This window comes from Ursus maritimus, unplaced genomic scaffold (genome assembly GCF_017311325.1).
Source record: "Ursus maritimus isolate PB19 unplaced genomic scaffold, ASM1731132v1 scaffold_22, whole genome shotgun sequence".
Classification (NCBI taxonomy): Eukaryota; Metazoa; Chordata; class Mammalia; order Carnivora; family Ursidae; genus Ursus; species Ursus maritimus.
This window is the reverse complement of record NW_024424675.1, coordinates 8,008,039-8,031,354: the sequence shown is the minus strand read 5'-3', so window position 1 is coordinate 8,031,354 and position 23,316 is coordinate 8,008,039. Positions and strand designations below refer to the sequence as shown.

General features: G+C 46.8%; 1 protein-coding gene across 1 annotated transcript in view; it reads right to left on the bottom strand.

Annotated features, from left to right (window-relative positions):
• Positions 1–111: 111 nt before the first annotated feature.
• Positions 112–23,316, bottom strand: part of KIF16B (kinesin family member 16B) — a 306,716-nt gene continuing 283,511 nt past the window's right edge. Inside the window, exon 26 of the mRNA XM_040637964.1 lies at positions 112–1,507. Coding sequence (XP_040493898.1) covers positions 1,466–1,507 — 42 coding nt within the window. The 3' untranslated portion in view covers positions 112–1,465. The remainder of the gene's footprint in view (positions 1,508–23,316) is intronic.

Sequence of the window (23,316 nt, the reverse complement as noted above, 5' to 3'; positions counted from 1 at the left end):
CTCTGTGCCTCCCACTCCTGTTGTCTCTCAAATGACTAACTAAATCATTAAAAAAAAAAAATAATGTTTCTTTCCTTTTTTTTTTTTTTTGCAACAAATACTTATCAAATGCTTGTCCTGAGCATAATGGGGGACACAGAAAATCATCGAGATCCCACCCTTGGATCTCGCACAGAACATAAACATGTGCAGAAATCACAAAAACTTGATGGAGACAACGAAATGACAAAAAAAGCCCCTCTGGGCTGAAGGCCATCTGATGATATAAAACCCTCCGGTCCTTCAACCAACATCTTGTGCATTGATTATTCACTCTGCAAGCATTTGGTGAAGTGCCATTTACCAAGTGCCAGCCATCTGACATACATATCTCATTTCACCCCCGCAGGTCAATATTATTTCGGCCTCGTAGATTAGAAGCCGAGGCTCAGAGAAGTTGGATGATTGCGGAAGGTCACACAGCTGTGGAACAAGAATTGAAACCAGGGTCTGTCTTCACGCTCTTCCCAGACGCCGTCGCCATGCCGGGCACTGTCGGATCCTTCTTCCCCAACGCCGCTAAGTGGGACAGTCGTTGCCTCGAAACACACAGGTGAGCCGTTGTAGGAGGACCCACGTCCGTGCCCTCTCTGGCTAAAAGGCCGAGCTGGGACCAGGGAGAGGAGAGTGAGTCACTGACCTGAGGCACAAGATTTAAGGGGGTGCCAAACCCCCAGTAGTCGAGGTAAATAATATTTTAATGCAACGTTTTAAAAAAATCAGATTGACAAGCTACAGTGCTTGGGCCAGCTGCCTGTTTTCATAAATAAGGTTTTATTACACTTCACCTGTCAAGGCAGGCCCCATCCACGGCCCGCACGCCGGCTTTCGCCTGTGGAAGAGACTTGCTTTGCTTTTTTAGCCTAGAGGACAGCGTGCTTGCCCATAAATAAAGGCCACGTGGGGCGGCTCCTGGACAGTCACAAAGAGTGACGCGAGAAGGCAGACTGCTCTCTAATACCCCCTCCGAGCCAGAGCAATTCTGATCTGATTCCCAGGCACAGACAGGAGAGACGCAGCCAGCGCTTGCGGGGGCCGGGACATGGCTCGTCCCCATTGCCCCGAGGGACAAACCCGCCCTGAGGGATGCCCCTGGAGGGACTTGGGGGTCACATGCCCTCCCCATAAATGGGACTGGGACAGGAGCTTAGCTATTCTTAACACCTGTACCCTGCCTGGCCCCCACCGCACACACGACTCCAGCCCCAGCGCCAGGCAATTATTAATGGGAAAAGAGAGGGCTGGGGCCCCCAACAGCCATTTTTAACTGTGGACATTATTGCTCAATTTTGAACTGCACCCAGGGACTCGTAAAAGGAAGACATAATGCTTGTTTGTGGAACTTTTATAGCTAATTGACATTTTTTCAGTGCTCCCCCGACAGCTGTAGTTACTCCTGATTGGAAGGGCGGTGGAAAGCATCAAGTTATGTACTGTCTCCAGATGGGGCCATATTTCTGATGTACCACTGGAAAAAAAAGAATAAATAAAAAGCCGTCAAAATAAACATACTTGAAAGCGATAAAGAGGAGCTGAAGTGATTGGCAAAAGCAGTTCTCTCTGTGCAAAAATAATGCATGCTATTTTCATGCTAATTGAGGATGTCAGACTATCTGCGGCTGTCAGATTTCCTCCCTTCTTGGGAACACTTCCCTCCCTTCTAGATCTGCTCTTTGCTCTCCAGAGACGGGGGACACAGAAGCAAATTTCCCCTTTCCCAGTCTATGTGCCTCTTTCTCCTTACAGGCTCCCAGACTCCGTCATTGGTGCTGGCGGTAGAAGTCAGCGCCTCATATTCCAGAGGCTCTAAGTCAAGTTCACGAGACAAAAACAATTGGAATCAAGCTGAGACATCAACTTAATGCTAGAAATTCCACTTCCATCTCTGGACACGTACAGATTTCCCAGGAAGATTAGTAACCAGGATAGCACACAATACACCCATAGAAGTGAAAAATAGGGGCGCCTGGGTGGCACAGCGGTTAGGCGTCTGCCTTTGGCTCAGGGCGTGATCCCGGCGTTCAGGGATCAAGCCCCACATCAGGCTCTTCCGCTATGAGCCTGCTTCTTCCTCTCCCACTCCCCCTGCTTGTGTTCCCTCTCTCACTGGCTGTGTCTATCTCTGTCGAATAAATAAAATCTTAAAAAAAAAAAAGTGAAAAATAATTTGGCATAAATGCTAGTTGGGTTTGTATGTGTGCGTGTACGGACCCACGTACTGTAGGCTTCATTCTAGTTCTCTCGACTCAGAAAGTCACTGCTTCATGTGGAATGAATTCATTTGAGAACATTGTTTTCAGGATAGAACAATATTCCAGATGGAAGCCACCCTCTACCAACCAAGTTATCAGGTTGCATGGGTGACTATCATCACATCTTGCCTGCATGGAGGTCTCCTAGCCCATACATTTCCTGATTGGAAACACATATCATGACAAGTATAAAAATCATAAAATGCAACGGAATGTCCGATGTCACATATCAAAACCTTACACATTTAAAGCGCAGGAGAGCCTGTCAGGCATTTGCTCAAAACTTCTGTTCACTTACATTACACACAGTTCAAATGAACTCAGAGATCAGGTTTCTAAGTCCAAACGGTAATCAAGAAGGAGGAGATGGGTTGCTAGAAGCCATGATAGTGGCAGCAGAGAGAAATGGCAGAGAACAACACCCTGGCAGTAATGGGAGAGATTTTTTTTTTAAGGGGGGGAGTGCAGGGGAAGAGGGATAGGGAGAGAGAGAATCTTAAGCAGGCTCCACACCCAGTACAGAGCCCGATGTGGGGTTTGATCTCACAACCCTCATGACCTGAGCTGAAATCAAGAGTCGGTTGCTTAACCACTGAGCCACCCAGATGCACAATAATGGAAGAGATTTTTAATTCAAAGTAATTAGACATGAGAACTCAGTAGCCCTATATGCCAAGTCTTACAGATACAAGGGCCCAAGGTAGCCCTGTGGGCATCAGTGTAAGGTGCCAGAAATATGGCAAGGAATGTCCCAGAGGCATTCAGGAGAAGTTGAGTTCTGGAGCTCTGTTTAAGAAGCAGGAAAGGATAGAGCTTGGAAAAAAGTTTAACTTGAGATGTTCGTTATTGTTATTATTACTATTATTATTAATTATTATTAACTGAGGGCAATTAAAAGATAAACCCTCTGAATCAGACAGGATTCTTTTTGGATTCTAAACCCACTCAAATGAGGTTAAGCAAATAAGAGAATGCCTTAACTCCCCAAGTGAAACTTCATAGTTGATCTGGGTTGAGAAATAGCTGGATTCACGTGGTCAAATGCTGTCAAGGATCTTCATCTTTTCATCCTGCCTTCCTCTGAAATTTTCTTCCAGCCAATTTGGCGCTCCAAGACAAAGAGGACATTTTTGTCAATGGTTGAAATATAAATCCTGGGAAGGGTTCTTATTGGCCTACTGTGGTCATGTGCCAGCCCCAACCAATCACAGCGGCCAAGGCAATGTGCTGCTCTGATTGGCTAGGCCTAAGTCATATACCCCTCCGACGGCTGGGGATTGGGGTGGGCTCAGGCTCCACCAAAGCACCGGCAGAGAGGAAGGGTTGTGGGCATAACCCGTGGCTGATATGAGAAGCGGGGTGAGGATGCTGTGCTGGTAAAAACAACTGATGTTCATTGCACTATTAGCTGTCATGGAAGCAGTTTTCTAGAATGACTTGATGTCTGAGAGTTCCAGACTCCTGCGTTCCCTAGGCAAGAGACTCTGAGATGGGCAATCAGGTGCACGTGGTTGTTGCAGAGGGCTCTTGGGACAACATCCGGGAGGAAGTGAGGGAAGCTGAGATGGTCAGAGGGAGGAGTCGTGCTGTCGTCAAGTCACAACAGTAGCCTCAGCCCAGCCCACAGAGTGCTCTAGAGCTCAGACAGATTTTCCAAATTACCCTGAACTGAAGCGAGGGGCCAGCCATTTGTACGTCTCGCATGATGCAGTCATTGGACTGCGCCAAGGGAAGGGTTTCAGTCTTGGGGGAGGAGGCTCCCCTCAGTCAAGTGCAGTTCTTGGGGGAGGGGCACATCTGAGTGTTTTCTTCGATCACAGGAGGGATTCTAGGAGTACTGGATGATGAGATTGAAGAGTCTCTCTAATTATTCTATAATTTTACAAAGGTAGGAGGAATCTATTTTATTTATTTTTAGTGGGAGGAATTGAAACACTGGTTCTTGGGGCTTCGTTTTAAGAAACTTTTTTCCAAATTTGGACGACATCGAGCGTTGTAATAGCAAAGGAAAGAGGGACACGAGACTTGTACTAAATGAGTTCAAGGACAGGAAGAAGAACAGTTGTTCAAAAGTGAGCCCCAGGGGTGAGCAAAAGTGTGTTTCCGAAAGTGCGTCAAGGGGAAATCAATTTCCAAGAAGAGGTAGGAAATTAAGGGGAAGTCTTTTTAAAAACATAATCACAGAACTCCTGTAATTTTTTAAGGCTTCTTTTTAAAGGAGAATCACAAAAAAATCCGGAAAATTAGGTATAAAGGAGGGTGGGTATTCTACAATAAAGAACACTGAGATAAACATGGTGGGACACAGTTTCTAAGAGGGAAAGACAAGAGAAATAGAGACAGAAGATCCTCTCCTTTGCCCTCCATTGTTTACCTGCTTTTTTGTTTTTGTTTTTTGGGGTTTTTTTTCTGAACAGGAGTTATTAACCTTGAGTTTGTAACTGAGGTGAAGAGGTCCATGGACAGCCTGGGATTGAATATAATATTGTGTACATTCTTCATAGATCTCAGCAGTGCCATCAAGGTGACCATAATTCCCAAAACGTTTAAGAACCAAGGTCCCAGCCCAAATAATGACTCTAGTGAGTAAGCAGTTGTAACAGAAAGATAAGAGGTTTAGGAAATACTTTTGTTTTTTCCTTTTTGAGTAGATTTCTTATTTTTATTGTTCAAAATTAGATATATATATTCTGTGAAAAGTTTCCATCCTGCCTCTGCCCACATCTACCTAATTTTCCTCCATATAGCAACTAATGTGAGCAGAATTTTTGCAGCTTCCCATAGGTATCCTCTGTGAATTTGTGTGTGTGTGTGTATGTGTGTGTGTTGTGTATATATATTTACACTACATATGTGTATATACAAATATGTGTGTGGAGATGTGTATATAGTGTGTAATATATATTACATATATATATTATATGGGCAAATATACAAATGCACAATCATATATATAGTATATGACCGTGTATATGCACCTATAACATACATATTATATTACGACATATATTTACGTATTCATTTATGTAAATGTATGTTTTTACCCAAAGAATAGTGTACTAGACACTATTCTCTACTTTTTTTCACTTAATATATCCCTATCTGGGCATAAAGATCTTTCTCACTATTTCTTAAGGCTCCAAATATTTCTAGTCATGGATATACCATAATTTAACCAGTCCCTCAACGATAGCCTCTTGGTTATACAAACATATTTTACAATTATGGCAACTGCAATATTTAAGTTTGACCATGCATACGTTTGTACCCGTAATTATATCGGTAAGATAAGTTCCTATAAATTGATTAGCTGGGCACAGTGTGAAGTGCATTTGCAATTCTGATAGATATTGCCAAATCGCTCTCTGAATATGTACTAAGTTACACTCCCTACAGCTCTATATGCGGGTGCCTATGTCCCCACACTCTTGTCAATAGAGTGTATTATTAATACACTCTTTATCTTTTCCAGGGTAATAGTCGAAAAAAATATCTCAATCAAATTGTATTCACATTTCTCTTTTTTTAGAAAAGTAGTACTTTTTCGTGTGAGTCCTACTTGTATTTACTTTTCTGTGAAGCATCTACTTATATACTGTTACCATTATTCTATTGATTTGTAGGAGATCTTTTCTTTTTTTAAGGTTTTATTTATTTATTTGACAGAGAGGGAACACAAGCAGGGGGAGCAGCAGGCAGAGGGAGAAGCAGCCTCCCTACTGAGTAAGGAGCCCGATGCAGGACTCGATCCCAGGATCCTGGGATCATGACCTGAGCCAAGGCAGACGCTTAACCATCTGAGCCACCCAGGCTCCCCAAGGAGATCTTTCTATATTAAGGTAATCATTCATTAGACAGGTGCATCAGAATGGGGTTTAAGTAACTGTCAGAATGTATGACACCCCCCCCCCCAAAGAAGCAGCATAATGTAAAATGTCCCAAGAGGAGTAGAAACATACAACAACAACAACGAAATGCAGAAAGAATGAGAAGGAATCAGGACTAAAAGGGAGGAAAGACAAAGGATTCCTGAGATTTAAAAACGAACCTGGAAGAGAGATATGGAGATATGCTTTCGAATAAGATCTAAGAGATGTGTATTACTTAAGATAGGATAAAGACATGCAACAAATGTACCCCCAAATGTGGCAAATAGAGTAGAGATTTATTTATTCACTGGGGCAAGTGGCCCTCCTCACTCTGGTGATTCAAGGACACACGTCTTCCCCTAGGATCTTGTCCTACTCTGTATCCATTCGTTGAAAGAAAAGCAAACATGGAGCAGGTATACCCACTTCTTAAAAGCATTGACCTTGAAATGGTTCACGTCACCTCCACTTACATTCCATTGGTTAGCAGTACTCGCAAGTCCACACTGAGCTGGGATATAAAGAGCCTGGCTGGGTACCCACTTTCCAGCTCCAGCTGCGTTGCTAAGGATGTGGGGAACAAATTTTCATGCATAGCTAGCCATCTTCACTACAACTGGTAAGAGAGACACAGGGATAGATCTGGTACCCAAGACCCTAAGAAATGAGACAAAATGCGTTCGTAGTCAGCAGAAGCCCTTGCCTGGCTTAACATCCCAAGATGCAAGTGGTCAGGTGCTCACGGCTGCCCTGCTCCCAGGAGCAAGGACAGAGCTGTCTGCTGTGTTACCTGTGATCTCCTCTGTGTCCAGAACAGTGCCTGGTACATCGCAGGGGCTCAATAAAGATCTTTTGAATAAATAATTTTGCACCAAACAGAAACAGAAGCTGAGGCCAGAGGGTGGGAAAGTACACGACCTAAGGGTTGTCTTTGCAGGGAGGATCAGAAGATAGCTCCCGGAGGCTCAAACCTCGAGCCTCACCTCGTTCTCCCAGTCCTTCCTTCATCTTGGCTGCGGAGCTTTTTTAAAGCAGGAATCCCACAGCCCTGGTATCTTCTTGCTTGACTTGGAGGACTTCTTAGCATCTGAGCCTGGTTCCGTACTTCCAAAGAAATTCAACAAAGAACTCAAAGTGGTTTGTTAGTAACCTTTCAAACTCTTACTAAGGTCTTCTCTCTAAAAGTCTTGGGTTGTAGTATGAGAAAAAAAAATCATTTTGAGTATTTTGTTATTACATCCCATGCCTTCCGCTACTCCTCCCAAATTCCTGTTCCTCCTCCCGTTCCTAACCTACAAAGAATGCAGGACTTGCACAAAGCATGCGATTAGGGAGCTGTCATTACTATTTTTTCTACTGTACGCACGGTCCCTGGCATGATGGTGCGTGCTCCAAAGCTATGGCCCCCAACGGAGGGTGCTGCTGTCTTGTGTGGAGATCTGCCTCTGAATTTTTAATTTTTTAATTTAAAATGGTATGTTTTACACGGAGGAGATCATTAAAGCTGTATGAAGGAAAACAAAACAAGCCAAAGCATAGCTTCTTGTAGCAGAATTGACGTATGCGGTAATTATGTTAGGGTTTCTGCACAGGGAGGAACAATTGGAGACAATCTTGGCTTCTGCTCAGTGCTCTCCTGATGTGGGACGGCTAAACCTCAGGGACCGCTAAGCATCATTGCTGACCGGATGGGCCTGCTGGGTCAGGCCAGCAGAAAGTGGGAAGAGGGCAGCGGACATTTTGAGCGCATCCTGTGTCCAGAGTGTGTTGGGTTTCTGCATAGATTATCATACTTAACCAGTGTAACAAACCCGGGAGGCTCTCTCCCCGTGTCATAGGCCAGGAAGTGAGTATACCTGGTATGAACAGCTGTACAAATACGGATGCAAAACAGAACCACAGTTGCTTCTCAAAATGCCTTCCAAACAGCTGAATTTCGAATGTTCCAGATTTGGAAAAGGTACCATGATGCGTGACCCTAGATTATGTGATGTCCCATCAGGGGCTGAGGGGAAACCCATCATCACTAACAGCAATATTTCTGCAGCAAAACACAGGAATAGTCTCACTGGGAGGTCTCAGTAAAGATTATAAATAACCTCATGTCACTTCTGGTCAAGATTTGCCACCTTACTCCTTTTTTTCCTATGTCATTTCCTACCTTCCTTCCTTTCTCCATTCCTCCTTGCCTCTCTCCCTTCTGTTCACCCTTTAGTCCACCCACCTCTAAGTCACTAGTGTGTGTCCTGTGAGATAAAAATTCGTCTCCCTTTTACCAACAATTGCCTCCTCTTCCATCCCAAACCAACAGCAACAAACGAAAAGATTCCATAACTCCATGATTAAACAATTCGAGGAAATGTTTTTAAAGATTTTACTTTTAAGTAATCTCCACATCCAACGTGGGGCTCAAACTCGCAACCCAGAGATCAAGAGTTGCACGTTCCACTGACTGAGCCAGCCAGGTGATCCAGGATTTTAGGACATTTTGGGCAAAAATACCTCTTTACTGCATCAATGATAGGAAATCTCAATATTATAAAATGCCTTGAAATTTCCACAGTAGGAGACATGGTGTGTATTTGAACCACAAACAACCATGGCGGGCTTCTAGACACAGTGCTCCTCTCTTAAATGATCCGTGGTGTGAGTCCCCTGTGCACTTGGGGCCCTCGTTGCCTCTTCTCCATCTCCAGAACAGCATGTCTCGTGTATTAGTTGGGGAAACATTAGCTGAGGCTTCTAACAATCCCTGTTGTAGTGCTGAAAACAAATCCTGAAGTTTGTCCAGAAAGACCCCAGACCGTAGGGATCTTTGAGTACCAATACTACAAGTTTCTTTATATATAATAAGGCAGAGGTTTTTTATTAAGGGAAAAACTGGTTTTGTCTACTTTTTTTTTTTATATTTTATGCACCATGAATAACTCAAAGATTTTTTTAAAAATGGTATGGCACATTTCCGTAAGCAATTTATCACCGGATTTAGGGGACTCGAGATGTTCTAATACGGATTCTACTAGCAAGAGCACATTCATTCAATGCTTCGGTAAGTAATAGGTTTAAACCAACAATGCTGGGGCTTATTATCGATTGTGGGGGCCCCCATTTTTGGAATCAGATGCAAGGAACACATGCACACTCACATGCAGGGGAACTCTTCTTGACATGCCTCAAGTAAAGTATCACTTGAAAACAGAATGCTTTCTTAATCTGCTTTTTAAAATTTAGAAATGGCTATAAGATATAAAATACGTAGCCCACCATAACAATTCTGAAAATGGAAAAAAGACTAGAGAAAAAAATGAAATATCTGTTAAATCTACCATCGTATATATAATATATGCTTAATTATAAAATAGATTATGTATTTATGTATATATTTTATAAAAATAGTATTTCCTCTTGCTATTTATTAATATGTTAATTATATAGGATGATATAATAATAAACTGATATTAATATTATGCTATTAATAATCATGTGTTTTAATAATGGGATCAAAATCAGAAACTACTCCTAATTGAGCTTCTACTATGAGTTAAATTTATACATTAATAAGCTACTAATGCACTATACTATGTATAATATACTATTAATAAGCTATTTACTGAATTACCTCATTTAATTCTCATGAATCTTAAACAGGTGCTATGATAAATCTTCATTTTCCAGATGAGCAAACAGCTCAGAAAGGCAAGGTGCCTTCCCCAAGGTCACACAGCACGCTGAGGGTGGAGAGCACTATTCACACTCAGTCTGCTGTCTAGATCCTGCACATTCCGTCACTAAGCTATTCCCACTCTCTCGCAACCTGCTTTTTCCACTTAATGTACGGTATTTATATTTCAATGTCAGTAAGTAGAGACTGCACTCTCCTATTTAATAGCTGCATTGCATTTTACCGTAATAGAGGCACCCTTATTTATTCAGCTATTCCTTTATAGGCATTATTTCCATTTCATCAAAATCATAGCAGTGTTTCTCTTGTTATGGTATTACCATAAGTGTTCCTGTATTTCTGTGCATTTGTCTGGTTATTTTCATAGAATTCTAAACATACATGTGAGGTGTCTATCGTTGTGTAACAAACCACCTAAAATGTAATGATACCTTATAATGGCAACAGTGTATCATTTCTCAGCATTGTGTGGGTGGGCTGGGCTCGGCTGGGCAGTTCCGCTCCCTGAAGTGTTGGCTGGGACCACTCATCTGGCTGCAGTCATGGGGTCAGCCAGAGCTTCTCTCTCCAAGTGGTCTCTCCAGTTGTGTAGCCAGCCATCCTTACCTGGTGGCTCAGAGTGCCAAGATGGCAAAAATGGAAATTGCCAGACCTCTTGAGGCCTAGTCTCTGCACGCGTATGCTTCACTTCTGCAGCATTCTGTTGGTCAAAGCAAGTCTCCAAGGGAGCCCCGATAACTGACGGAAGAATGGGAGTTCTCCTTGCTACAGGGCGTGTGGGATGGGAGGGGCCGTTCTGGCCCTCTTTGCAAACAATCAACAGATAAGTCAGAGCACATGAAAATCATAAAGGCTTTTGACAAATACTGACCCAGGGAGAGATTCATCAGCAGCCTCCCTCTAGCGGAGAGTCAGGGCATCAGCTTCTCCACTCATTATGGTACCAGAATCTCTTTAAACTTATATCAGTCTGAGGTGTCTCAAATGATAGCCCAGTGATGACTTCATTCGAATTTTTAACTTCTAATAAAGTTGAACATCTGTTGGTATGTTCGGTGGCCACTTAAATTTCTCTCGTTGGTCTCAATCGTATGTTCACGTTCTCTGCCATTGTAAAAATCAGAGTTTTAAAAACACATTTAAAAAGCCAGATTGTGAGTCTATTTTTATTAATTTGAAAGAGTGCTTTTCATGTGTTACTAATTCTTTGTCGTGTATGTTGCAAACTATTTTACCAGGTTGTGACCTGCCTTGTTTGTGATGTGAACACCGACTGCGTCCTTTCATACGAGCATCACTGCCAGGTTCAGGCCTGGCGATTCTCCTGTGTCCCCCCACCTTCTCAGGCGTGTCCTCAGGGTGAGCTCCTGGGCTGACCATCTGGTCTGTGCAGTATCTAAAATGCCAGGTTAGGAAGCACGCTCAGGGGAATGTGCTGGGTGACATATCTCACTGTGGGCTGCATTTCTGGGGTCAAAAGTTCCCACTAATCACGTTGCAGAATTTCATAGTTTAGACTGGATCTTGGAAGAATAGCCAGTGTAGGGCATCTCAGTAGAGTTATCGCAGCAAACCAAGAATTCTCATCATCCCACGGGGAACCAAACCTAGCTTGTTGTTTAGCCCCTGGAAGGAGAGTGTGACTGTTCTCCCCCATGCTTGTAGAGCAGTCCCTGGACACCACCAGCTTCCCCTCGCAGCATCAGAGCCCAGCCCCAGGCACCTCAGAAGAATGTCATTCAATGGCTGGCAGAGAAGTCATGCCTCTAAGCCCTTTTCCAGTTTGGAGCAGATTGAAGCGTGACGGGCCTGGAAACTCTACATGGCGAACCAGGCTTCTGTGATGGGTGTGTGATGGTGAGGTTAGAGTCCCCAGGTTAGAAATCAAATGCTACCCTGGGTATTGCTGTGAAAGCATTTTGCTGCTGTGATTAAAAAGCCTAACCAGTTGACTTTAAGTAAGGGAGGTGTCTTAGGTAATTTGGGTGGGGCCTGACCAAACCCGCTGGAAGGCTTTAAAACCAGGACTGAGATTTTGGAGAGAGAGAGAGAGAGGAAATTCTGTCTGTGGATGATAACTTCTGCCCATGGCCATGGATGACGCTACTTGTGGCCTTCCTTCCATTAACTTGGCCCTAGGGACCCCAGACCTGCTGAGCCAGCCCATGATGGTGTAAGTGTCCTCTCTGAGAGATGATCTTAGCTCACTGAACCCACCCCAGTCACCAGGATGCTTCACCGGGTCCTGTACCTGTAGAATCCATGGAGCTGGGTCATGATTCTGTCCCTGGATGGGGCAGCACAGAGCAAGCTTAGAAGACAGAAAAGAAGGGCAAGGAAGCAGGCTCCGAGGCTTGGGCCAAACATAAGCCTGCTGAGCACTGGAGGAAAAGAGGAGGAAGGACTAGTGGGTTCACTTTGGCATTTGATGGTGGCCCATACACCTGAGGTGACCTAGTGTCCGAGCTGAACTGGGGCCGGAGGAAGACCCTGGGCTAAGGCACTCCAGCACACACCTCTGTTTCTCGTTGTTTGTAAACCTAAGCCAGTTCTGCCTGAGATCCCATGCAAACCTCTGGCTGAGAACCCTTCCCCAGGCCTCTGGCAAACCCTCCCCCTCCAAAATCTGATCTCATGTTCCAGTGTGCCATGACAGTCCTCCAGGTTGGGCCGTCCAGCTGCAATTCGCCATTTCTAGACTTCCTGGAAACCCAATGGTCTCCCTCCTTCCATGTCCCACAGACACACACGAGTATAAGTTGCACCTGGAATGTCCATGAGCCTCTGTTATAAACCTTCCCTTTGCTATTTGCTCTGCTTTTTCCTAGAACAAGAAATAGCAACACATTTAGAAGTAACACTCCACCTCTGGGGTTTGGGGTAGCCCTTCCAATCTGTTCATGCTGACGCAAGGAACATCAACCGACCCGAACCTTGACTTTTCCTCTCCTCCCAAATACTGAAAGGTGCAGGGATTTCGGACAGAACACAGTCTTAGAAGGCAATGATCTTTTTCTGCACCTTTTTTTTTCAAGGACATTGGACGTCCATCCATCCAATCTGTTGATCCTGTCCTTTCTCTCCACAGAGGCTTCCCCAAGCAAGGCCCCACTAACGTGTCTCACTTCTTCCACTTTGGCCCCTCCAGTCTGTTTCCAAGCAGTAGCCTGGGGAGTATTCTTAGAACGTTAGCCATTACTACCCACAGCCCTCAACCCCAAACATGCACACCAATTCAGTGGAAGAGCCATGGTCCATGCCAGGCACCGAAGTAGGGGAACCAGCAGCAAACAGAAGAATGTGGCCTTTTCCTTCCAGAACTCATCGCTGAGGAGGGCATCAGACATGGAAGCTGAAGGCTACCAGACAGTGGTTATCCTTCTTGTATTTGTCACTGAGTCCTGAAGTCTAACCCCTCCCTGGGTGCTTTTGTAACTCTGCCCTAGTGGGCTCAGTGGTTACCCCACACACCACACAGTCTCACCACCTGGGTCCCTGCTGGCCCCCAACACGGTGACAACATTCTCATCTTCCAGTCCTGCGCATATGATGCTCAGAGAGCCTGGAGAGCCCTGCAGTCACTTTCCTGGCGAATTCCGATGTCCCGCCTCAGGAGCCTTCCTAGAGACTTAGAGGGCTAGGAACCCCTCTGAGTCCATTTTCCTGTCGGAACCATGCTGACTTCATCTGGGCCGCTTAGGCTCTGGTAAGGGTAGGGCTGGGGAGGGAGCCAGGAGGAGGGGAAAGAGGAGAGGGAAGAAGGGAGAAGGGAGTGTGCGGCGGGGAGAGGGAAGAGGGCTCTGGAGCTGGTGTGATGGGTGACCCCCATCCCTACCATCTATTTCACAACTGTTACTGAGCACCTGCTGTGAGCCACCAAACACTCCCTGCCATCTGCAGGCTGACAGGCGACAGGGAGGAGACAGATTTGCAAACAAACCCGTGTGCCCCTCCCAGTCGGGCCCTGGGGCCCAAGCTCACCAACTGGATTTTGGAGGCTGAAGCTTTGTTTATTTTTTAATTTTTCTCCCACAGGACTATGTTTGTTGACTCTCCTACAAAGGACGAAGCAATGACATGGACAGTAACCCACTTTACCGAATCAATACCGGAAAAAAATGTATAGACAGTGAAGTCTTTTGCAACGTACCAGCCTATGAATCTTGACAAATGCCTACACTTGTGTAACCACCCCCACACTGAAGATCTAGAACAGCCCCTCACCCCAAAATACTCCCACGTGCTGCCCCTTTGTGGGGAACTCCCCACCCCTCGGCTCCTCGCAAGCACTGATATTTCCTTTCCCTGTGGTTTTGACTTCTCAGGATTGTCCTGTAAATGGAGTTTCCCAGTAATTATATTAAGAGTCATTATTAATTTGTTGCTTGAACCAATTCTATAACAGTTGTTTCCTGCTGCTTTTTGCTACATTTTCTTTGATCACTTCTGCATCAGACAATGATGTAACGGCACATTTAGAGAGAACAGAAAATAGGCTTTCCTGGGCATCACAACTTGTTACTGGAAATGCCACACTGTGGGGCAGAGCGTCTTGCCTCAGGGCATATCCTGGGTGATGGAGCTCCCTGACCTCCCCAGCGCTAGCCCTTGGGGGTGCTGGTCCAGCTCAGCGAGACCCATCCTTCACCCCCTCTGCAGTAACAGGACCACCAGGTATGGGGGGGGTGACCCCCCAAGCAGGGGCACAGCTCTCTCAGCCCCGTTCCCTCCCAGAGATGACCGGGTTGCTGCTTCCCCACCAGGTCTTCAGGGGAGAACCCGGGGGCCTTGGAAGAAGTCTGTGCATGTAAGAGGCTTATGCTTAACTGTCTTCAAGGTAAGTCTGTCTCTGCCTTCGACGGTCTCTCAGGATAGCAGGGGTTCCAGGAAACAGCAATTCCCCCAAGCTTCAAAAGATGCATGGCTCTTCACAACCCGTTGACACTGGGGTGCCAAGATGGCGCATCGGGCCATTCTGTGTGTGCTCCCTCAGTCCTTCTGAGACCTTTCTGCCGGCCCTCGGACAGGACGAGAAGTACAACTCGAATTAGTACTTTCTGAGCCAGAGATGTTTGTTATAAGACAGTAGAGAAGGAAGTTCAACCTAAGTGCTTGAACACATTTTCTGAATTACCTATATTTTGCCATTCCCTCTTTACCAAGTGGATGATGGTTAATTATAGAGATTGCTTAAAATTTATCTTATCTATTCAGACTTCCCCTTCTGAAAAATCTCACTTTTAATTGAATTCCCTTGAATTCGTAGGTCTTGCTTTGGCTTGTCACCACTGATAAGCCCCGTGACAGCATATTTCTCAGATGGCAGGGACTGTTACAACTCACACTTCTGCACCTTTACAGGATGGAGCTTTCCTTGTGATCAGATGTCCTCTCAACCACTTGTCATCCTCCACACCCATGACCCGATCTTCTGTCACCAATACCAGGAAATTTAATGAAAATAAATGAAGTTTTCTGAGTTGCCTAGAGAGCATCCATCTTAAGAGGAAGACAGACACCAGCCCCGCCATTGTGGGCTGACCGGAGGGGTAAGATGCAGAAGCAAGCAACTATTAAATGTCCACTTCACTTCCTGAAGACTTCCTTCGGATAATTAGAGAAGTTGGAGCCCCACAGCCAGGAGGCTTATTCTGTGTCAGCAGTGTGACTTCTTGTGATCCTGGACTCTTCGTCCAGTTCTCTTCTAGAACTCCTTTCCTGCACAACTCCTTCACACCCAACGTGCCCACTCCCCTTTGACCTGCCCCCTGGTAGCCAAACCTTGGATTCCATGGCTTAGCAGAACTGGCCTCCGCGTGAGAAAGCAGTTTTGCAGAAAGGCCAACCAGAGCCTGGGAAAAACAAGAGGAGGCAGCAGCACCAACGTCTTTGCCCGCAGGATGTTACATGTTTTCAGGAAATATCTATTCCCAAGTTCTGAAGTTCACAGCAGCCAGGGAAACAGCCATTTTAGGTTTTGGAAGGTCAATGTCGTGGCCCAGTGCTGGGAATATCACGGCTGATCTTGCCTCTCGTGGGGATAAACACAGAGAAGTAACTTCTCAGGTGAGCAGCAGAAAGGTGAGGCTGCTCGCTCGGGCAGAAGGGATGAAGCTGCCCACCCTGAGTGGGGAGAATAGAGGTGACCCCACACCAACCAGTAAGGGCCCCATGGCGGCGGCAAGAAGAGCACGAGGAACTACTGCGTTTAATCCACAGCATATAAACTCTGGGTCCCCAAACCCTGGCCCACAGAGCTTACTGCCCTGTTAGATGCCCAAGAAACGTCCTTGTGGATGTCTGCAGGGCCGTTCGAGACCCTAGTTCTGCCTTACATGGCTATGGGATTAGAGCAGATCCTTCCAAAGTGACTTTCTTGGTTATGTAAGGGGAGAACAGAGAAAAATCAAGTATCATTTCGGTGAAGGAATGAGTATCCTAGGATGCTTTGGTTCCTTGTCTCCAGTTTTTAAACAATTCTTTCCATTTCACGAAAACTAGCCTGCGGCGAAGTCTGGGTGAGGCGGGAGGTGCTCGAGGTAGCATTTCCCATGTGATAAGCATCGCACACACGGCTGTGGCTACTTTGAGAGACAAGTGTCCAGTCTCTTGGGCCACCTGATAAATGTTTGGAACAAATTTTCCCTTTGCGGGTAAGCTGCTAGAGGGCAGAGGACATGCGATCCACTCCGAGTGTCCCCTGCCCAGCAGGCGGCATACACAGCACCCCAAGGACGTCCAGTGATGGGTTGTGGTGGGGGCCTAGGGAGCATGGATTCCAGATTGTTCTCTGAGAATTGATTGGTAGCTCATGAGTGTTAGGTCCAGGCTTCAACAAGAATAAAAGCTCAGGGGGCCAGTTAGTGAACACATATCTCCCAGCCCCAAACCCACACCTGTCTGCTCTGGGAGGCAGGGGCTAAGACGCCGCAAACCTTATTTCTGCTCTGCCAGCTGCTGCCAGGTAGGCTCTGCCAAGACAGGGCCCTAGAGGGAGACCGCAAGGCCGGGGGACTGAGAAGGGATGTGTTTCTTTTGCATTCTGTTCCTGGGAGCATCACCTCGGCCACACTTCCAGTCTGTTTCCCCTTCCTGATCAGAGGACCTCTTGTTCCTGTCAGCTTTGCTTCGGCCACACTCCTTCCAGCCAGGAGCCCCAGCGGAGCCCAGTTTGCCGTTTTCCCACATGCGCCAACCCACAGACACGCCAGCCCCTCCTCCCCCTCAGAGGCCTGGGTCCCAGCCCCACCAGACCCTTCCCCCAGCTCAGACACCAGCCCCAGCGCCGGGGCCCCCTTCGCACTGTGCTCTCAGTTTCAACTCTGTGGGGGCCTTTCCTCCACGCTGCCAAGTTTCAGTAATTCCAACCTCCTTCTCATGTTCCCCCAGCCCTGAGGGCGGCCGCTGCTCCCGGTCGTTGCTATCTCTGTGGTACCTTTGAGGTCTCTGCTGTTCACCTTTTATGTTAACTATGATTATCTTAGATTCTCTTTATGAAAATAACAGGTGTGCTCTCTACCTTCTGACTCATCCATGATTGACACACTCAGCGTTTTCCTCTAATCCGGGCAGTGGCAGTGGGCCTGGAGTTAACCCAGGACACGGAGGCTCAGCTCAGGGGCTTGGGTAAGCCACAACCTCGCTCCAGCTTAATTTACCTTTGGTAAATTAAGAGATGGACTGAAGTCAGAGATTGCAAGTGGTGACTGTGAGCAGAGAGTGGCCCGATGGTGTGATGGGCTTGCCTGGCGGCACCTGGGAATGCATGTTGGCCACATGACCTCAAGTCCCTTTGGTGGAGGATGTCCCCTCCAGCCACCTGTGTACTGTCTGTCTAGTATCGGAATGGATCCTGGATCCAGATTGTTTCCAAGGCTCAGTCCAGCTCCTTCCAGCTCTGACAGCCTTTTCTCTCCAGCCAGGTGCACTGCTGTCCAGCTCACAACCTGTGGTTTTGCGGGGAGCTTGGGGAATGTCCCCGAGGTCGTACAGCTCAACCGATGCAATTTCGGCCCCGTCACAGGCACGGGAAGAAAATGCAAGAAATAACTGGCTCCTCTGCTGGGGCCCCTCTAGCAACACAGCCCTCCCTGGAGGTATCAAAAGTCTGCTAAAGTTGTGTTCCCTGGGGCCTGTGTGCATTGTAACCCATTCCTCACTCACAAGATGCTGCCTTACTGGCAGGCTTTCCAGAACACATGGAGGCTTTCCTTCTATGCTTTGAATGCTTGGCTTGGCTTAAGGACACAAGAGGCTTGGACATAGGTAGCAGAATGCTCATGGATTTTGGGGAAACTAGCAGGGCTCCTGCCATCTCCAAGAGTATCTGAGACTCTCAGGAGCCCCACCCAGCTCGCCGGGGTCACAGCCACACATGCAAAGAGGTTGGCATGGCACTCAGAAGAGGCGGCAGGAAGCTGACGTTACCCAATGCCGAACAGGGGTGTCATGAGCAGCCAGAGGGCCCTGGTTTCTGACTTAGTAGATTTGTTCGCTAAATGGCCCAGTGAATGAATGCATGAAGAGCAATAGTCCTTTTGAATGATAGCACCGAATTCATACAAAGTGGACCAGGCTGAAGGTTTTTGGAGACCCCGGGTTAGGGATGTCAGCCTCCGAGCCACGTGATCCAGGGAAACTGACCTGCGTCATTGAACCGCAGTCTCAGGCTAGCTGAGAGATGTTTTGCTTTCTACGCCAGCTTCTCTGTACATCCAAAGAATGGGTTACAAGCTGTTTGTTTAATCTGAAAACAATCCTTTCTCTTACAGGGGTTGGCTGGGATGATTACGCTCAGGCTCGGAAGGTAGATCAAGGACTTGAGGTCCACGTGGGGTTGCAGGTCGTCCCACCCCAGCCTTAAGGAGGACACGGTGTCCCTGTGCCATTGCTGGTCTAAATCATAAACCAAACTCCACAACTAGCTCATAGTTTCTTGACAGCTCTGTCTGCATGGGGCTGCCTATTCTTCTGTTTACAAAGCAAGGATTAGGTAGCAGCCCAAAGACGACATGAACTTTACTTGGGTTTGCTGGCTCCTGTGGTATGGGAGTTTGGACACACCCCCAGCAACACGTCTGAGGCTTGGGGGAGATCATGCTTCTGTAAGGCAAGAGCCCCTGAAATCTCAGAACCTGAAATACACCAACAGTCCATGTTCTACGAGCGGAACTGCCAGCTTTTAGATGGCAAAGGACAGTACTCTCACCCGGATCTTGTCCCTTGTCCCTTGTCCACATTTAATCTGGAAGTTTGCTTCTCTTTACTACGTGTGACTTTAAAGGGTGAGCCGTAGTCGCCACGTGCTCTTCCTCCCCAGGAATATCCTTCCAAAACAGTGGTAGCTGATGGGAAATGTGATCTCATTTACAAAATTTCAGCCAGCAACCTCTCAGGTGCCCTTTCCTCTGGCCTCTGTCTTTCTTTCCAATCTGTCACTGTCCCGGATGTTCCCTTATGTGACAGCGACGATGAGCGTTTTCCCTCCTGCACACACTTTCCTCCATTTGGAGCAACCTCTCTGCCTCCTTGGCACTCATTTCTGCTCATTGCTCAGGTGTTAGCTCGGGGAAATTGCAGAGCCTCCGAGATGAGATCACTGGTCTAGTGCGTTCTCTCCCAGCACCGTCTCCTCTTGCTCCGTGACATTTATCAGGCTTTGCCATCACATGGTCGTGCAAGCTCTGGTCGGTTGCTGAGTGGAGTGAGAGCTCCCTGAGGGCAGGCCCTTGGCCGTGCTGCTCACCCTGTGCGTGGGGGGGCCCAGTCCTGTGTTAGGCTGTGGAAGACGCTCATGGGTGTGACTGGTGACACGTGGGGCACCAACGATGCGCAGGCCGATTCCCTAACTACCAGGAACGAGCAGAACACAGCCAGTCTGGTCTACATTCTCTGTGCCATGTTCTTGCTCAGCTAGGATCAAGACACTTAGCATGTGGCCAGTGGAATCACAGGAATGGCTGCATTTGGTCTGATCCTTCACCGACACCATGGCAGGAAGGGGCTGGGGCGGTGGCCGTGATCCGAACACAGATGGCTCCAAGGAGGGCAAGCGCTGTCCGTACTTTATGAACTTTCTGAGGTTTACCTCACTGTGCTTGGCCATCCTTCCACCCAGCCCCCACGTGGGCCAGTGGGGTATGCGAGGCACGGAGAGGACTGGCTTAGACAGGGAATGAGTGAGGTGGGTCCAGGTGGTGATGTGTGCCATGGCCCGGTTTGCGGACATGACTACATACGTGCAACAGACAGCGAGCCCGGTGGACAGCAAGCTCTTCAGATGCGTGCTTCACCCCAGAACACTCTGCACGTCCGACCCCGAGGGGAGCACCACACTCTGGTACACGTGGCTACCTTCAGGCTGCTACCCGAAGGCAAAGAGAACCCTTTAGCATGTAAACACGACCTTCCCCATTTGCTTTCAAAGGATGAACAGCCAGTGTTTTAATATTACTCTGCAACGACAGAACGGCACCTGCTGTGAATCTTTACTTACTGCATTCATTAAAATTAGGGCTTAAGACGCCATCCGAAAGAGTCATTTATCAGGCAACCCCTTCCCCCACGGTTTCTCGCTTGTTTTCAGGAGGAAAGCTAACAGAATTTAGAATCAACAAAAGTGCAAATATTAAAAAAGCTCTTCATCACCACAAACTGGTATGATTGTTCTCTGTGATTCTCTCCGCTAAGAGATTCCCTGGCAGCTCTGGAAAAGCAGCTGCAGCCCCCCTCCCTCCCTCCTTCCCTTCCTTCCGCGGGGCTGAGAAGGAAGAAGGAGGCTCAGGAATAGCAGACCCTCAGGCTGTAATTTAGCGAGACGCTCTCAGGCACAACGTTAAGTGCTGCTGGAAACACTTCTGCAAATATTAACTGCGCATAAGGATTCGTGACACTTTGAGGAAAATAACTCTGCTTTCAAGCAGTGAAGATATTTAACTATATTTTTCACTTTTTTTTTTCCAAGTCTTAAATCCTAGAGAAAGGTTTCTCTCTCTCCGGTGACCTGACTTAATGGTACCGAACAGCTTTGAATGCTGACCCTACGGGACTTTTGCCTTCCGCTGATGCATTTCCCTCTATGCACTGCCAATTTTGTACCTAGTGCACTTGCCCATTTTCAGTGCGTAAAGAGAGATGCCTTGTGCATCTTTTTGCAAACACATTCATTTCTCTCTCCCTGAATGCGGAATATTCTGCCTTTCCAGCAATGGAGAAGGGGCAAAATCAGATTGATGAACCTCAAATTCCCACAGAAGAATCAGTTTCGGAGCAGTAACCCTCAGAGGAAAAAAGCTTCATTATCTAATGTTCAAATGAAGGGGTACCAAATGGGCACAAAGAAAGAACATTTTCTATTTAGTCATTTTCCAAGAGATACACAAAAGGGAGAACCTTCTAGAAGGGCCTGGGGTAACCTCAGGAGACAGTGCCAGAGCTTAGTGGGCAGAATTCTACAGTGATAAATCCGTGAGAATTGCTATTTGCAGCAAACAAGGACAAACTCCTATCCTTGAACCCCTTCAGTTCAGCCAACTGTCTCTTTGTCTCTCCTACCGTTTCAAAATGTAACAGGGCTCTACCGGGCTGCCAAATGCAGAAGCCTTCTGAAGGTAACAGCCTGGCCAACACCACCATGGCCCCCGATTACGCCCAGGTAGGATCAATTTGAAATATGATGCTTTAGAAATTTATAACAAACGTTGGATTTGTTTCGACTCAGAAATAATTCTGTATTGTGTGAAATTCAGAATTTCAGCACCACAGAATCATTATCCATGTAATTATCATCAGAAAAAAACACTCTAAACAGAAGGGAAAACAGTCAATAACCAGGTCCTCTTCTTGCAATGTGGAAATAGTGCTGCCATTAAAAGGGGGGGATATACAAGGTTGAATTTGCCAAGGGTGAGTGCCCTCAGATTAATGGTCTTTGATTAGTTTTCCCCAAACATAAATCACCTGTCATGATAATTTAAATAAAACTGAAGCAATTGATTTTGCCATGGAATTATTTTGCCTAAATTTCTTGACTCGTCTTACCCAAAATGGAAAAAAAAACAAACAAACCACTTATCCAGTAACAAAGTCCAATCTGAACTACTCTTGCATGCATGTGTAAGAATATGGGAAGACAAGGGCCTCATGTGGCAGAAATGTTCAACTCTGGACTAATGACACCTCGAGGCATCATTTTAGGCATTTGTGAAGGAGTGTATTTCAAACCTCTTTTCATCACTACTGATCGGAAAACAGGGCACCACTGAATGTTTTCTCATGACTGTCTTGATTGGGACCCATGTGCCCTCTAAGGAGATGAGGCCTGTCCTGTGGTAGGCTCAGAGTAAGTAATAATGAGCCGCGTGACGACAGAACACTGCTCTCCATCTCCGAGAGCCTGTCTGAGGAAATGATGGGACGCGCGTGGGATTGGGCACTGGTGGAGAGGTGTCAGAATCTCATCTTTGACACCCGAACCCAGAACACCGACGTGCCCCAGCTCTGAGGCTGGAGACGGTGGCCTTGCAGCACCATACCTCCAAGTTCACAGATGCCCTAAGCTGTGAAACTTCTGGTTGCTTCTGCCCAGACTCCCAAACATATGCTGTCTAGAGCACCGAGTGGGTAAACAGGGCCAAATTGAGCAGACTGACTCTTTCTACATACGAATATAAAGAGAAGTGGCCATGGGGCCTGGGTACCCCATTCATGAATCTTCAAAGCATCTCCTCATTATGGGCCAGAGAATCTTCTGGATGTCCATCATGAGGGAGGCAGCATGCCTTGGTTACTCCCTTTTCACCTGTCCAAATTTATCAAAATAGCAAGGCCTGGGTGGGATCCAGGCTGAAGGAGCCTATGCCACTTGTGATTATAAACAAGTTTGGTGCAGATATTTTATTGTGGAAGCAAGACCTAGGACATGCTAAAACAGCTTAAATAAACTCTAAGTTCCTTAGATTTGTCCAACTGGCTACAAAAATATGTATACATTGACGGAACCTCTATGTGACTTGCCTAAAATGGTCATCTTAGCATTACTTTATGATGCACTTGAAGTAATAAAATATGCGTTTGCTAACTGTCTTTTACTCCTTTGCATTAGTCTAAATTAACACAGCTTCAGTTTTGTCGTCCTGACTCTGACGTCTGTTTTGTCTTTGCTCCAGAAAGGGATTCCATCATTTGTTTAGGTGAGGCTTCTCATTGGCTTTTCAACACTCCCTCATGTCCTATTCAGGTCAGGCTGCCTTTGCGTCCGATCAGAAGTTTGCAGTTCACGTCCACACACCAGGGGCTGACCTGGTCCGCCCACCAGGAGCAGCTCTGCCCCCGCTCGTGAGCGCCGCTAGAGTGGGACCGAGAGATCACCCCGTGCAACAGCGCGGTCTTCAGACGGGGAGGCTGAGGCTCGGAGAGGTGGAACGACCCACTTCCCCACAGCTGGCTTCAGCCGGAGCCAGCTCGTGCTCGAACC